Below are 16498 nucleotides of genomic sequence, written 5' to 3'. Positions count from 1 at the left end.
ATTTCAGGAACCGCCAACGTTGCTCTTCGCAATAGTTCGGTCAATTATCGAGTCTAAATCTAAAATGATATGCACAACAACTAGACCCATATAGTTTTTTAATGATTCAATAACTGCTATATAGACTGCCATCTCAGCCCCTGGCCATGGTTTCGAGTTTCGACGGAAACAGAATCATCTACTGAAAGGCACCAAACCTTTTCGGTTCACTTTATGCAACCATGGACAGCAGTTTCTTCAGTGATGAAAATGTTGTTATTTGATAAGCAGCGCATTATAATGCCGGTTTCACAATTCACAACAATCAAATTCACAAAACGTGATCCTGTCCATTACTATGCAATTAAAAATTCCTGTTTCTTATCTTTCTTGTAACAAAAAGGAAATTTTAAAAGCCTACAAATAAGTGATAGTGGTGTAAAGAAGTGATAGTGGTAATAGGAAAGGGAACGGAAGTATTATTGTACAATGGAGAACAATACAACAAAAGGATTATATCACCATATTGATGCATTTAGGAAGCAAAAACTAAAATGTTTCAGCTGAGAAACTTTACACTACTTAAAGCCAAAACTGTAGACAAATCAAATAACTTGTGCAAAACCTTTAACATTAGCAAAACAGTAATATGGGAGTCAGAGCACAAGAAGTTTGAAGAATTATTTTATTACTTTCCCTCTCTATTATATTACTGTTTTCTAAAGATGTAATCTGAGAATTCGATAAAATTGCTGACATATAAGGATAAAATTGCTGACATATAAAAATTTACATATAACAATTCGATAAAATTGCTGACATATAAGGTGCAAACATACAAAATACTGTGAGGGTAGTGATAAAACTTTGAAATTAATTTTTTTACTCCTTACTAATTATTTTGCAAAACATTGCTTAGAATTTATAAATATAAGAAACGTAGTTACATGAATTGCTGATGTATTATATATAACAAACTGAAATAGATAAAAACATAGTCGTAATTATTATACAACTGTTATTTTTGTATTCGGAATATACACTGTTGTTTCAAATATGCACATCAGTGACATCATAAGTGTTTCTTTAAGGCCAGTTTTATGTTACGACGTTAAAATTACCGAAATATGAAAATAAGTAACATTTTCATGTTTCATGTCAGTGATATTTCAGAAGGAAGTGCAATGAAACCAAGAAAAAGGAAGGATATTAAACTCCATTTATTTAAACATTAAAACTTGAAAGCATCACTTATAATGCAATTATTTGTGTATGCCTTAGCTTTGTTTATTATTTTATTATCATTGACAGTAGATTAGGTGGTCCACTGTAATGAGGTTGCTGACATATAGGCCTTGTCAATATATTAAACATCCTACTTTCTTTCTCCTGTAATAATGGGAACGTATGGGGGTGACTCATGCATGTGACAAGGGGTAAGGTTTTATCGCTTTGTGTTTGAAGAGGAAGGGGATATACTAATTTCTCTTTCCTTTTCATTGTAATCATTGGTGTAATGTCAGATGAAGGAAGTATTGGATTGCTCGTAGACGTCACCAAGGGCATGCAAATTAATGGACTTGGACTGTGCATGGTATTGCTTACGTGTTTGCAACTGCTGTTAGGTTTACATGGATGCAAGAAGAGTTCGAAGTTTTGTTTTTGATTATTTTGTTGATGCGAATGCTTATAATTTGTCTCAGAGATAGATACAGGCTCTATGCCAAAATTCTCCGGTACCGTTTTTATTGGTACATAGGCAAGAGTATCACCTGCTGCAGAAGGAACCATATGGCAGACAAAGGGATGCCTAATTTTATCTTCTTGGCAAACTCCATGAACTATTTGCTTCTTTTCTGTAACTGGATGCAAGCATTCATTTTGCGGGTATATGTGGAGAGATACCTTATCACAGGTTCCTTGAATTCTGTGGATGAGAAAATGAACATTATTTTATAATTTAACGTTTCTTAAAAAAAATTAAAAGTAGTAAAAATTGTGTTCTTTCGAATTAGCTGACAGCTTCAGGAAAGTCAAGAAGGATTTAGCACCAGGGACTTTTTTTTTCCTTATCGTCTGCATGTATGTCGTGACGTCTGTATTTCGTGATGCATGTTTAAGTATCCACGTAACTCAAAACCAATTAATTAACTGTTGAAAGTTCAAAATTTTATATATGGAACTCCTATAATATCTAGCATCTCTCTTTTCTATTGCAACTGGCAGAAACAAACATATATATAGAGAGCAATGGAGCTACAGAAAAGGATTTATTCAAAAAAAAAAAAAAATTTTTTTTTTCGGAAATACTAATATTCTTTTATAAAAAATTTTTTCGCATTGAACAAGAGCTTCAATGGTCTGTTTCGACGAAACGCGTAATGGTATTTAGCCTATTTCGTAGAACAGTTTTTTTACCTTGAAAAGCCAACTGAGAGTACGAGTGGGCTAATTAACCATTTTCCGCTATTTAATTATTGTTTTTGTAGCTTGTTTTTGATGCTTTTTGTGTGTTCATTCTATTTTTTTATTTTTATTTTAATTTTTATGTATAGGCATTTTTTATATATTGGCAATTTTTAATATTAATTTTTTATGTATAGGCATTTTATATATTGACATTTATAATCCATGTTTTTTTGTAACTTCCTTATATATATATATATTTTTTTTTCCGTCGATCTATTTTTCATGTAACTTTCATGTGAGTTAACAACGGTCAGATTCATTAATTTTTTTTCGTGCATTAGCAAGTCTTCCGCACTAAAATTTGGCAGTTTTATAGCGCGTATACAGTTTTTCCAGTTTTACCAGACAAATTTCTTATTATTTATGTAGTACTATGTTACAACATTTCGTGGAGATACAGCTCCTGGTAACTTTTTAGCAAGGTAGCTGCAATGTTCCTACCTACTACTATTCTTTCAAATCTTTTTGCAGCATTATGCGCAAAAGTTTTAGAGACCAGATAGGTCTTACGTCTAATTACCAGTTAGCTTTACATTTTCTTTTTCAATTTATATATATATATATATATATATATATATATATATATATATATATATATATATATATTGAATTAATATATACATATATATTGAATTAATTAATTGAAATTAATTGAAATCGAAATAAATTTCCTAATACTTGTGCTCTGAATGAAGTAACTCAGAAGTATGAAATTTAATTCCGAAAATAATATTTTTAAAGGAGTTTGAATTTAAATCATGAAAAATAGAAATGCAAACTTCTAATATGAAAATTAATAAACCAATTAAATATCGTCATTGCTTTAGTAAATAAATTACTATTATATATATATATATATACATATTTAATAACAAAACAATTTTTTAAAAACAAAATGAATTTCAATTTTTGGTCTTTGTGAAAAATTAGTTCTAAATTTCTTACTTGATGTCTTTACTGATATATATATATATATATATATATACATATATAATATAAATACCCATTCTCTTATATGGCCTTTATTTTCGCAATCGTTGGTCATCTATATACTTCTAGTTACAGAAGTGTTTTAAATGAGGCAAATATTCATGCTTTTGCAACAACAAATTAAAAAAAATTAATTTTTCACAAGAAAATCTAACTAAATAATGTGGTCTCGGAGTTCCTATACTTATATTAGGGAAAGTTTTATACTTTTTATGACAAAAAATTAAAAGAAGTTTGACATCCGTATGACAAAGTTGATCGGGATATTCAGTTTCAAAATTTGCAATTTTTTGATGTCATTTTCAATTCGCCTTAAGAGATCGATTGATTATGTTAGTATGTAAGGATATTAAGTTTTACTAACATTTATTTTATTTTAAAACTTTACTGTCTCCTTTTATTTTCCACTTCCGGCCAGAATAAAAGCGGCTAGTTTTAGTTATGAAAATTGGGCTTGCAAACAAAGTATTTAAGTTGTGGCTTTTAGCCAAGAAGGAATTAGAGAGAGAGAGAGAGAGACTTCTCGCCACCTTACTTTATGCCAGCTTTTCAGTCAGTTGCTGTCCGCCTTTAAGGCCAGAGTTTAGTCCTCTTGATACTGAAGTCGTATTGTAGGTTTCCCGCATTCTGTGTACTACATACCTCAAGACATTTTGTTCTCAAGACATTCATAAAAGGCCAATCTTCGCGTTACTAGTCTTTGTAAAGTGTTTGAGTTTAGCTCTTATTTAAATTTAGTTAGTTTGTAGTTCTTATTTTTACCGTTTAGATCATAAGTACTGGTCTTTGTATCCCTAAGTGCGGGATTAGCTGTAAACTATGAAGAATAAAGGGTAGTTAAACCCTTCCCACTTGTACTGTATTTTCTACACTTTCAGGAACATAGCTTTGAGTAAACACCCTGTTCTTACTCAGGACTCTAGTTATGTTCGCAAAGGCAATAAGAAGAAATAGTAGGCCTGATAAGTATACTTGATAACAAACTTACATACTCGAATGCTGAAAAAGCAGAAGTTTTCGCAAACCGTCTATATAACCAATTTTCGCCGCAAACCGTCTATAAAACCCAGTGATTCCGCTTTTATTGATGAAATTAATTTTTCTGTCGACTCAGGGCTAAGCAATTAACTACTCCACGGATAACCACTTAAAGCTCACAAAACCTAAAGGAATATCTCAAGTAATCAAAAATCTCAAAGTTAAAAAAGCTTCTGGAATTAATAAAATTACCAACCTCGTGTTAAGAAACCTACCAATGAACTGCATTACAAAAATTACGAGTGTGATCAACGCCAGCGTTTCAAAATCCTACTTTCCCATCCCATGGGAAACAGCTATTGTTATTTTAATTCAAAAACCAAAAACAGATTGTACAAAACCTAAAAGTTACAGACCGAGTTTGGCATTATGGACTTTTATATAAGCTGAACTTTGCGAAAGAGTTTGTCAAACTTGTTCGCTCTTTCCTAGGTCAAAGAACTTTCATCGTCAAACAAGGTAAAGACTTTTCATCTCCTCGACCAATCAGAGTAGGTATTCTCCAGGGTTCGATCCTTGGCCCGATTCTTTATCTGTACTATGCTTACGACATTCCCAAACCAGGAGCAGATGATAACTCATTCCTCGCATACTACGCGGATGATACCGTGATTGCTATAAAGTCTGTAAATGTCAAATTTGCACTTAACAAGCTCCAAAACAAGATCACGGATATTGAGTTCTGCACGCAATGGAGAATTAGCATAAATGTTGCAAAATCCCAACTTATCATTATTCAGAGACATAAAATTAAAAAACAACTAGAATGTGACATCAAACTCTCCGATGAAACTGTGCCAAGGGTAAAAACAGTCAACTATCTTGGAATTATCCTAAATCAAAAGCAAACATGGACGGATCATATTCAGAATATAAGAAGAAAAGTGAATAACATAATCCACAGTTTATATCTCCTGCTTGGTAGAAATTCAACCCTAAGTCTGAAATGCAAACGTCATATTTACGTCTCGGTTATCAGACCGGTTATTACTTATGCATCACCAGCATGGGCTGCCCACACACCAGCCAACGAAAAAATTCTGTAGACCCTTCAAAATAGGGTGTTAAGAATAATCACAAACGCACATTTCGTAGTAAGCACGGACATTCTGCACCGAGATCTTAAGATCTCGAGAATGCATACACTACTTAATGATCTAAATGACAGATTTTTCACCAAGGCTATAAATTGCCGGACTGTCAACTATTCAGAAATTTTCGGTTATGAGATTCTTGACAACAAAAAATTACTTCGACCTTTCGCCGCCCATTTACTGGCAAATGAAAACTTTGTCACATAAATTAAAGCCTGCTGGATATTTTATACATACGTATCTATATATAATGTACTATATAGTTTTTCATTCTATCATTTATTTGTAATCGTTTTCAACTGTTTTAGTATTTGTTTGACGTTCTTTGCCAGAGCTTCAGTTTCTCCTGAGCGAAGGCATCGACAACCCCTTCTTCTCCCGGACTCAAGTCACCGTTCCACGGACACAATACCCTTCACGTAGATTACAATCTCAATTGCCGCTCTCACGGCATTATTTCAGCAGAGCTGGTAACGTCGTACGATAAACCGGCAATAATTCATTATTGGTATTGGTAAAGTATACTTCGAGAAGATAAGTTTAAATGAAGTGCAGCAAAAATGTATTTAATTTAATACGCCTAACGATGAAATCATCCAGTATCCGGATAAAAATTTTTATCCTTATAAATATCTGAATAGTACTAACATTTTTACAAAGTTTTCATAGTGACATATGCTTACTCATTTTTGCTTGAGTCACCCTCCAAGTGAACGTATAGTTTCCTCTACGTCACTCTCTGGTTATTGTTTTTGTCTCTTGTGTCTCTTGTGTTTTTGTCTCTTGTCTCTTCTTATTACCTTTCGCTGTGGGTTATGTTAACATCAAGCAGAGCAATTTATTTACCTAGTACTTTTTTTTTTTTTTTTTTTTTACAAAAAGAGGATGCAATTTCTTAGATTTAAAGAACTGAATAATGCTCATATTGTTATTAAGTCTACTGATCTGAAGGCAGGCCCATGAATTCATCGTGGCCAAGAGGCAGAGCGTAGAGCTAGTTACTCTCGTTGGGTCCTTATCATTGATAACATTAATTCGCTCAGCTGTCAGCTCTGTCCGACTTTTGATGAAAAACACATCGGGTACAGATCCAGTGATCTCCCGTCCACTCTTTTCATACCATAGCTCCACTGGAGAAATTTCGACTCATGTAATTCTAAGTGTCCCTATTTGAAAGACACTATATGTTTGAAAAACACTATGTTCAAAGATATCTGTCGGCATAGCTAACCACCAAAATATCTTCAAGTGTGTCTTCCATTTGAATTTCAGTTGTTAATTAAATATAATTTTATTTCTGTTTCAGATATATTATTGAGCTGGTATTTTTGAACTGTCGCCAAGATTGTTAATTTCCAGTTTATAACTATATTTTGCGATTTATCGTTTACTTCTGTCCAACAAGCAAGTACCAAGGAGAAATAACAGTTAATCTTATTGTACAAATTTAATTTGCATTTTTATATTCTAACGCATTCGTGTGATAATTAAAATGTAACTTTATTAATATAAATATGCATTGAAACTCTAAATGCCTGTTTGTAGCAACTGAAAGAAAAATTTTGCATACAAGTAACGTTTTCAACAGAAATAACCTAATTTCAAACAGATATAATTTCTTTGAGAAAATCTTCAGTTCATAAGTTTTACTCAAATGATTGTGAAACTTTGCGTACCTGAGCACTTTCGGTTGAATGTTCGTTGGATGTAGTTCAGATATTCTCATTTCCTTCTTGAGTGCTTCTTTCCATAGCGCATGATTTGCACACGCTGCCATCCTATGAAAACGAAGAAATATTGAATTACTAATATGATCAGGAAAAAAAAAATATATTTAGATCTCAGAAAACATCTAAAATTTTAACTAGCAATTTGAAAAAAAATTTAAATGACTTATTGAAGAATATCACATATGCTGAAGTCCTATTCCATGCAAATCAAAGATTATATATAAGCAGTTTTGGCAAATGTTTTCATTCGTTTATGATTTATGGTCACTGCAGATGCGGTTTATGCAACGGATTGTTATCTTTTTGCTTCTGTTAAAATTTACTTTTTATTGCAGATATTGAAATGATTTATGTATTAGGAGGTTCCGCAAAATTTGCTTATTAATTTATGCGTTTATATATTACGCTATTGGCCCACCGATAGCTGAATTGTTAAGAACGTCGAATACGGATCGTTAGACTTGGGTTCGAACCCAGGCGAAAGGGTCACATGTTTGGGTTTCGTAGTTTTCCGCATGAGTAATGTGAATACGAGCACGTTTCTTACTTAAGAAATGAGGTTTTTAAAACGTAAAACTACGGAGTAGGTGAGCTTTTTCCTAAACTTCACACTAAACCTGATGTCAAATCTGCTTATAAAAGTTGTGAATTTTTTCCCAACATTCGCCCAAGAAAATCTGAAGTTAAATCAACACCAGAGTTGACTAAAATTCTCGCTAAAAACGATTATAATCTCAGGAATGCATCCTCATATATCAGAGCTACTGCGCGTGCGTCAGCTACTCATGTTGAGATGATGGACTGATGGAAGATTTATTTTCTGGTTCGCAGTTAAATAAAGTCCTGAATTTTTCAGTAAATTACTGAAGTTTGCTGAACTCTTTAAAAACAGGAATTCGCAAGAAGACAAATTACAACTTGCATTGTACTTTAGTGATATGCAAGAAAATCTGTAACTCTCTTTTCAGGTTTTTCAGAACGATGAATGGTCTAACTCTCCCAGGGCAAAATAGATGGCGCCACTTCTCGAGCTCGTTACGGCTCCCCTTTCTTCATGATGTGTAATTTTTAGATTATGTAATTTTCTACTTTTAGCTCCCTAGCGCATCTGCATTGTATTGAGCAAGCAAAAAGCTAGTTTGTACACTAGCTAAACGCGGCATAATAAAGTCTCATGTCTCAGTAGGTTCAGAAGCGTAGGTAGGGTTTTTAGCGCCCGGGGACAACTGAAGATTTTGCGCCCTTTTCTCTGTGCCAAGAACGGAAAACATTTCATTCTAAAATTTCGTAACACCAATTTGGCGCCCCCTGAATGCTGCGCCCTTTGACAGATGTCCCCCCTTGCCCCACCCTAGCTACGCCACTGAGTAGGTTCAACCGACAGATAGTACTATAATTAATGGAGTCGCGATCGAAGTCAGAAAAATATATACGTATGGCAAGTGTGTATGGATGTATGAGTTTATGTATGCAATGTATATAAATATGTATCTATGTATTATGTGCGTATATACACGTACACATATGCGGATATACATCCATACACACGCGCATACATACTTACATTTCTGAATCCGATTCCAAAGAGTACCACTAATGGTAACAAGGAATGAAACCAATACCTATAAAAAGGAAAACTAACACATAATAAAAATTCTAAATAAAAAAGGTAATTATATGTGGTAGGAAGGATTCTATGTTCTTAGGAAGTCAGAACAGGAAACCTGACCCGTCCGGTTAAGTGTTAGCATGATTTTCAAAGCACTTCTTGTTTGTTGTTTCCTTTGGAGTCTTTGGTTTGCTTAAGTACCTGCGTTTTATCGTTCCCCTTTCTAGCGGGGCAATAACCGTCTACCATATGGGACACTCTCTGGCTAATGAAAGACAGAAAGTATTTCAACGGTAGTACGAGCGAAGAGCTGTGATATGTACACATATCCAGAATGAGACTAGAAGGAATTTTAAGGAAGATTTTAAAAAGAACTATTCAAATTTGAAAGATTTTGCAGAGAAATAATGAAAATTGTAAATACGAACAAAGACAAAATTGGAATTCGGTTATGAGACTCAGATTTTGGACTTTTTGTTTTTTCTAGCCAGTCCCATTTTTACTTCCTTGTACGAAGTAAAGAGGAAGTATTGTAATCGCGAAAAGTTTCAGGCAGCATATTTCAACGAAAATATCCCATTTTGACCTCTTTCAAATGCAATTTAACGATGTATTTCCGTGATATCTGTATGTAAGGACAGAATAAAACACTCTTTTCCTCCAAAAAAATTATAAAACTGCTTTAAAATGAATTCTGAAGAGAATTTTTCGTGGCGTCTGTATGAACGTATGTACGTATCTCGCATAACTCAGAAACGAGTAGCCTCAGAACGTTGAAATTTTGTATATAGGGATGCTATAACATGTAGATGTGCACCTCGTATTTTGGTTGCAATCGGCCGCACCAAATATATATAAATATATTTATATATATATTCACTCTGTTACCCGGCTGAGTGATCTCAGTTTCTTTACTCTTATATGTTTGTAAATTGTACATTTTTTGCTTTAAAAATGATTGAATTATGTTGTTCTTATCTTCCGGTTGAGGTTTTTATGCCTTTAGTAAATCTGTATGCAATATTTTTAAAATTATCAACAATTTTAAAGTTGTTTAAGTGCTGCTAAGCCTAGCAATTTTTTTTTATGGCAGCCATTGCTTTTTTACATTTGAAACAGCAGAGTAGTGGATTTGTTGCCAATCCAGAGAAACTTAGCTTCGCAACAACAAAGATAATGCCTTTATTTATTATTGCAAATTAAATCATGCTTAATCCTTTCTGGAATTTTTTCGAGGAAATAAGTGTTTAAGATTTATTTCGTAAATTTTAATACAGATATTTTTAGTTTTTATGTACAGGGTGATTATAATTAAAGTTTAAGTTTCAAAACGCTATAAAAAAAGAACCACTGATGAAAATGATGTGAAATTTGAAAGGAATGTTATTGAAGAAGGCGGAAAGCGTATGGCAGAAGAAAAAATGTAGTTTCAAAAGTTAGCAACAGATGGCGCTGTAAACGGCAGAATCACGACGAGAAACGATAAACGATTCGTAAAACAATGGCTAAGGTAGAAGTTACACATTAAAACGCATTGAGAAATTAGAATTGTTGAATAATTTTATTTGCATGACTGTACATATCACATCGAAAGGGACAAATCGGTTTCAAGAGTTTTGCGGCGACATACCGCATAAGAACCATTCATCAAAGAAGTTCGGAACTCTCGCGAGACTGGCACAAAACATGTTCAATATGGTATCCACCGTTGTGTGCAACAAGTTGAAAGCGACAAACAGCATGTTCCGCAACGGATCGCAGTGTCTCCGGGGTGATGTTCAGAATGTGTTGCGAAATGCGTGCCTTTAATTCCGCTAAATTTGCAATTGGAGCACGGAACACAACATCCTTCAGATATCCCCACAGCCAGAAATCACACGGAGTAAGATCAGGCGATCGGGACAGCCAGGCTGTAGGGAAATGACGGCTGATAATTCGAGCATTTCCAAAATGGCGCCTCAGCAGCTGCTTCACGGGATGTGCAATGTGCAGAGGAACGCCATCTTGCATAAAAATGAATTCATCCACACATCCACGCTGTTGCAGAGCTGGAATCACGTGGTTGCGCAAAAGAGACGCATACCTCTGACCAGTGACGGTTGCGGTAACAGGACCGGAAGCAGCCGTCTGCTCGAAAAAATATGGTTTTAGGATGAATGATGCCGTAAAGCCACACCATACCGTGACATTTTCAGGATGAAGTGGTACGGGGTGCGTTGCCAGTGGATTTTCTGTTGCCCATATTCGACAATTCTGGGTATTCACGTACCCTGTCAGATGGAAATGGGCTTCATCTGTCCACAAAATTTTCCACGGCCATTCATTATCCACTTCCCTGCGAGCCAGGAATTCTAACGCAAACGTCTCCCTAGCTGTCAGGTCAAGCGGAAGCAACTCCTGCACATGGCCAATTTTGTACGGATAGCATTGCAGGATGTTTCGTATAATTTTCAGCACCGTGCTCGTAGGCCTGTCCAATGTTCGGGCAATTCCTCGTGCACTGCACGGTTGCACACCACCGGCCGACCCCTCCTGTAATGCTGTGGCCACTTCTTCAACTACCGTCGAATGCACTCGTTTTCTCCCTCTACCAGATTGCACATCAAACGAACCTGTCGTTTCGAATTTTTGCATCATTTTCTTTAGACCTAAGACACTCATTGGACCAACGCTTTCTTTTATACCCTTCAGTGTACTGAATTTTTGCAGAGCTACTCTTGCACAATCATCATTCTTGTAATACAGCTTTACCAGCAGAGCGCGGTCCTGCAGTGAAACACCCATGGCGAACGTCTGAGACGCGAAATGAGGAACAGCCTGGTACCTGGCGGCTTTATAACACTGAAATTTAACTAACATTTTAATTTACGTCTTCTTCCGCTTGCAGCGCCATCTGTTGCTAACTTTTGAAACTAAATTTTTTCTTCTGCCATACGCTTTCCGCCTTCTTCAATAACATTCCTTTCAAATTTGACGTCATTTTCATGAGTGGTTCTTTTTTTATAGCGTTTTGAAACTTAAACTTTAATTATAATCACCCTGTATTTTTGCCTTGTCGCAAAGTGAGAGCTGAATTAATTGAAAGAGAAATACTCAATTGTCTGTGAAAAACTGTTTCCTTTTTTGTTTTGTTTGCTTAATTTCTTTTATACATCGTTCTAGCTTTATTATAGTATTTGAATAGAATATGTGGCAACGATTAGATAATTCTTTAAATGATATAAATTTTGTGCATTCTGATTTATAATATGAACGAAATATAATACTGTTAAGTAAACCTAGCGCCAGAGTGTCGCTATGGTAAACAAAGAGAATTTTAAAGAATGCATTTATTCTATTGTGGTTTATGCGCTGTCGGCGAAGTAGGTTTAATTCAATCCCATACGTTTAAATGAAATGCAAGAAAAAATGCGTATAATTTAATATTCCGTGCAAGGAAGTCATGTGGTGTACACATTAGATTTTTTGATTATACGGCCGGCTAGGAGGATCGGGGCTGTGCCCTTATAATGATAATGATAATGATCCAGAATGAGACTGTTTTGAAGGGGATACAAACCAGATATCGGGCAATATTTCAAAATTTGGTTTGTCTCGTTACTGATTTCTTTCTCTTCTGCCTAATATTTGTGCAAAGAGATAAGAGTATTTTGCAAATTAAGATCTTTGAGTCAATGTTTAGGAAAGCAACTACATGTTTTCAGAATTTGACTGGTCTTGCATTCTTTCTTGGTCAACATAGAATTTCCGTATCTTAGCTACGACAGATATTTTATAATTTATCATAATTCGAAGCCTAAAGGACCTTAGTAGTACTGTACAAATTGATAATAATTTATCAATTAAAATTCTTAAACCAATGCTTATAAAAATGTGGTATAAAATCTGAGAGAATAACAGAAACATAACAAAATACACTCTCATTAAAAATAAAGCTTCCTTCATTCCTGCGCTTTAATACAGGTATTTAGTTTTCCGATAAAAATGCTGAAGTTACTTTTTAATAAATTTAATTATTTTCATAGTTGTTACTTTAATTTAATAATTTAATAAACTGTATTACTTCAAATACTAATTCCAGCTAAATAATTAACTAATCATACTATTTAAAATACTTAATCTAGTCAAATTAAAAAGTAAAACTTGAGAAATAAACAATTGTTAAAATGTGACTATTTGCTGATAACTTAAAACTTTTGGAAGATTATAAATCAAACTTACGCGTAGAAACAGGCTGCTTTTGACTGTATGCACTGCAACTACCTTATTTTTTTTCACAAATTTTGAAGTCGTTCTCTTGTTTAAAATCAACTAGTGTAGTAAATTGTCTGACTAATAAGCCATAATTGCTTTCTGTTCCGTTTTCACGAGCTTATCTTTCAACGAAAATAATTATTGCCAGTAGAGTTTGCTTAAATTATACATATTTTTAGATTTTATAGGATTTTCATTGTTAAGTATCCTCAAACCTGGTTTTGTTCGGTGTAATAGGAACCGCATAAAAATGCTTAAAAGTATTCTGAAACTTCAAAAGCAGCTATACAATAAATTGTTTGCAACGCATTAACAAAAGGTGAACTGCAAATAGAGACCCATTAAAGAAGTCCATCATATAAAATACTCTCAAAACCTCACGATGTAGCTAGAAAGTGGTTTTCCGATCAAGGCAAAAATTACTTTACATACGGGACATTTTAAAATCTTTTATTTGTTTAAAAATTAAACATTATATGTACGAAAATTTCATAATGCACATATAAAAATTGTTTTATTATTATTATTAAACGTACACAGAAAGTCAGCAACGTGGATTTTATTGTGCAGAACTGGTTTAGAATCACTTTGGCCCCTTGAAGGTGCTACCTCGCACTCGTTCAGAGTTGACATTTTTGATAATATAATCTAGCCAGTCATCAATTTTTGAGACGACGGTTTTTATGATTAGTATCTTTTATACGTCGCGATAACCAGACGTACAAGATCAAAGCTCATACTGGAATTTTAAAATTCTTTTAGAATTAGAATTGGTTGCAAGATAATAAACTTTCCTATTTGCTCCAAAACCCTACAGGTTAGGTGTTATTTTCAGTAACAGAATTGGGTCCTTCCTGGTCATCAGTTCGGATATGTTAAGTGATTTATAATGTCTGTTTGAAATTAATAAATTTTTTAACTTATTTTAATAACTTCGGACGAATGGATATATATTTCACAGAGAAAACCTTTTTAATTAACAACGAACCTATTTATTTAGCATTCTAAACATATCAAAAAGAACATTCCGTGCGCTATCACCCTCAAAGTATATGCAAACAAAACATCATTGTTGCCACAAAAAATCTACATTATAATGAACATATTAAATTATTGTGAATTAATTGAGTTCGTGCACGTTCCTTAATAATGTCACTGCCACTTACGGTATCGCCCTGAACCATTTCGTTAACATCAGTTTCACTGAAAATATCAAAACTTCCACCATCAATGCTATCGCTACGATTTCTGATGATAACACTGAGATGTTTTCGGCTTCTCATCTTCAAGTTTCGTTTCGAATAACCGCTGAAACCTCCGTAATTAAACTGGTGATGTTGTAGAGACATTAGAATTTTTTGGAAGCAAGAGAGATTGAAAAATTAGCAACGCCTTCGCCGGGAATTGAACCGCGAACCTCTGAAACACGCGCTCAGCGTGCAGACCACCACACCACGAAGGCATGCCAAGAAGGCGGGAGAAATACCTTATATACTACCCCTTTTAAAGGGTGACTAAGTCTCCAAATCCTGGGTGTTTAGAATCCTCATCCACCACCTTTTTAGTTCGAGCGCCAGTGTATCCGTTAGGATTTTTGGAAGCAGAAGAGATGAAAAATTAGCAACATCTTCAACGGGAATCGAACAGCGGACCTCTGGAATACACGCCTAGTGTGCAGACCACCACACCAAGAAGGCGGGAGAAATACCTTATAATGTAATATCAATATTTTGGGGGCATCTGTTGGTTTCGTTTTTAAGCTGCATGTTATTTTTGACTTTCTCGGAGCTTTGTAACTTTCTTTCTGAATTACGATTTTTATTACTTTTTATTTATATTATGTATTTTAATGTATTTTAATTTTTTTTTTTTTTTTAAGTATACCGTGTAAACAAATCGCACGTAAAAGTTCATATATATATACCCCCTCCTAGAAAAAAAAAAAAAAAAAAAAAATAGTGATTAAAAAAAAAAAAAAAAAGGTTTGAGTGGAGTGTATATTACCCTGTTGGAGGAATTTTCTCTAGCCTGAAGAGTACATGAAGTATTTAGAAAACTGTTAACGATACTGTCATTTATAGCACTAAGACTACTACTGAAAATCCTGCATCTCATTTTAAGAAAGTGCGATTGAAAATACTGGTCTATCCGATGGTGCAAATGTTAAAATTCGGAGATTTTTAGTTCGTTTGTAAAGGGAAGGCATGGCAAAATATCATTTCAACATTATAAAGCTCTTTTCAAAATTTTTTCCGCTGGGTCTTTTAATCAAGATGCTCTCTCATTTACTACGTCCTTATAGTTTTTCTGTTGAAATTACGATTCATTTTTGTAGTTATTTATTGTTTCAATAGATGGCAGCACAAGAACAAACATTATTATAAGACTATACTTCTTCAATATCTACATCAATTTAACTGGAAATTATTTGAATAGATGCTACGTCGCCAAACAGTGACGTGCATAATAAGTGCTGTGACAGGAACAGAAATAAATTGTTGGCGTGAAAATATCATGTCGTAAACTTTTGGTTTTCAAGAGGAAAGTGTTCATAATATTTTAGACTTATTCTGTGGGTATAATGAAAATTAAGATCTATGGTTCTTTTGTTGTTCTCGGAAGATTTCACGCTGTCGGTGCTATTGGAGACAAGGCAGCAATGTTTAGAACTCATAGCCCAGATGATTTCAGAAGTGATTTTTTAAAGAAGGAAATGCCTATTTTCCTCTCAAATATACTGGTCATTTTCAGAGAGGGAGATCTTCTCAGGAGAGTTTATTTCCATGGGATAGTTTACTAAAAATTGCATATAATAATAATATAGTTTTTAGTAATCGGTCGGAAGATGATTTGCATGCGGAAAGCGATTTGTAATTATTTTCTTTCCTTTTATTATTTTAATGCAACAAATGATTTGAAGTATATAGTTACATCTCCCGCACGCATATAAGCATTCTGTACCTCACCACATGCATAGGGAAAAATCCATCCCCGTGATTGGATACGGCTTCCAATGACATCATTTTCTCTACGCTTAGGAAAGCCTTGACTTTGCTTGGGCTCGAAAATACACCTCCATAACGTTTATTTACATTTTGATAGCAGTACCAAAAAGATTATTATCGTTAATGACGTGTGTTGAATTTTTATTGCGGATTACTCTTATTACGGCACTGTAGTATGATGAATTTAATATAAAAAATATAGTGCTTTTTCTTTTTCATAGAGAAGAAAATCAGTATCGCTAACTCCCTCAATGTAATTATGTATTAATATTATGTGCAGAGGTTTTTAATAAATGTATTCTTATTTTAAAAGAATTCATATTAAAGGTT

At 34.1% G+C, this 16498-nt stretch overlaps 1 protein-coding gene across 1 annotated transcript; it reads right to left on the bottom strand.

The window, feature by feature from the left end:
- Positions 1 to 844: 844 nt before the first annotated feature.
- On the bottom strand, positions 845 to 13234 carry LOC118199975 (uncharacterized). Its single transcript, XM_035371880.2, has 3 exons — positions 13131 to 13234; positions 7247 to 7348; positions 845 to 1906 (listed from the first exon to the last, which is right to left on the bottom strand). Exons 2-3 carry the CDS (start codon positions 7345 to 7347, stop codon positions 1270 to 1272), a joined length of 738 nt encoding a protein of 245 aa, XP_035227771.1. The 5' UTR covers position 7348; positions 13131 to 13234; the 3' UTR covers positions 845 to 1269.
- Positions 13235 to 16498: the final 3264 nt, after the last annotated feature.

This window comes from Stegodyphus dumicola, chromosome 3, assembly GCF_044657685.1.
Source record: "Stegodyphus dumicola isolate Sdum_Otavi_A_Nest chromosome 3, ASM4465768v1".
NCBI lineage: Eukaryota > Metazoa > Arthropoda > Arachnida > Araneae > Eresidae > Stegodyphus > Stegodyphus dumicola.
The sequence above is the reverse complement of the archived record's forward strand: the minus strand, read 5'-3'. Positions and strand labels throughout refer to the sequence as shown.

What these genes read in the sequence shown, in the direction of transcription:
- LOC118199975 (XM_035371880.2), bottom strand. Translation starts at nt 7,347, where the DNA reads ATGGCAGCGTGTGCAAATCATGCGCTATGGAAAGAAGCACTCAAGAAG. An exon ending in ATTCAACCGAAAGTGCTCAG is followed by an intron (nt 1,907 to 7,246) that starts GTACGCAAAGTT and finishes TCTCATCCACAG; the next exon opens with AATTCAAGGAACCTGTGATA.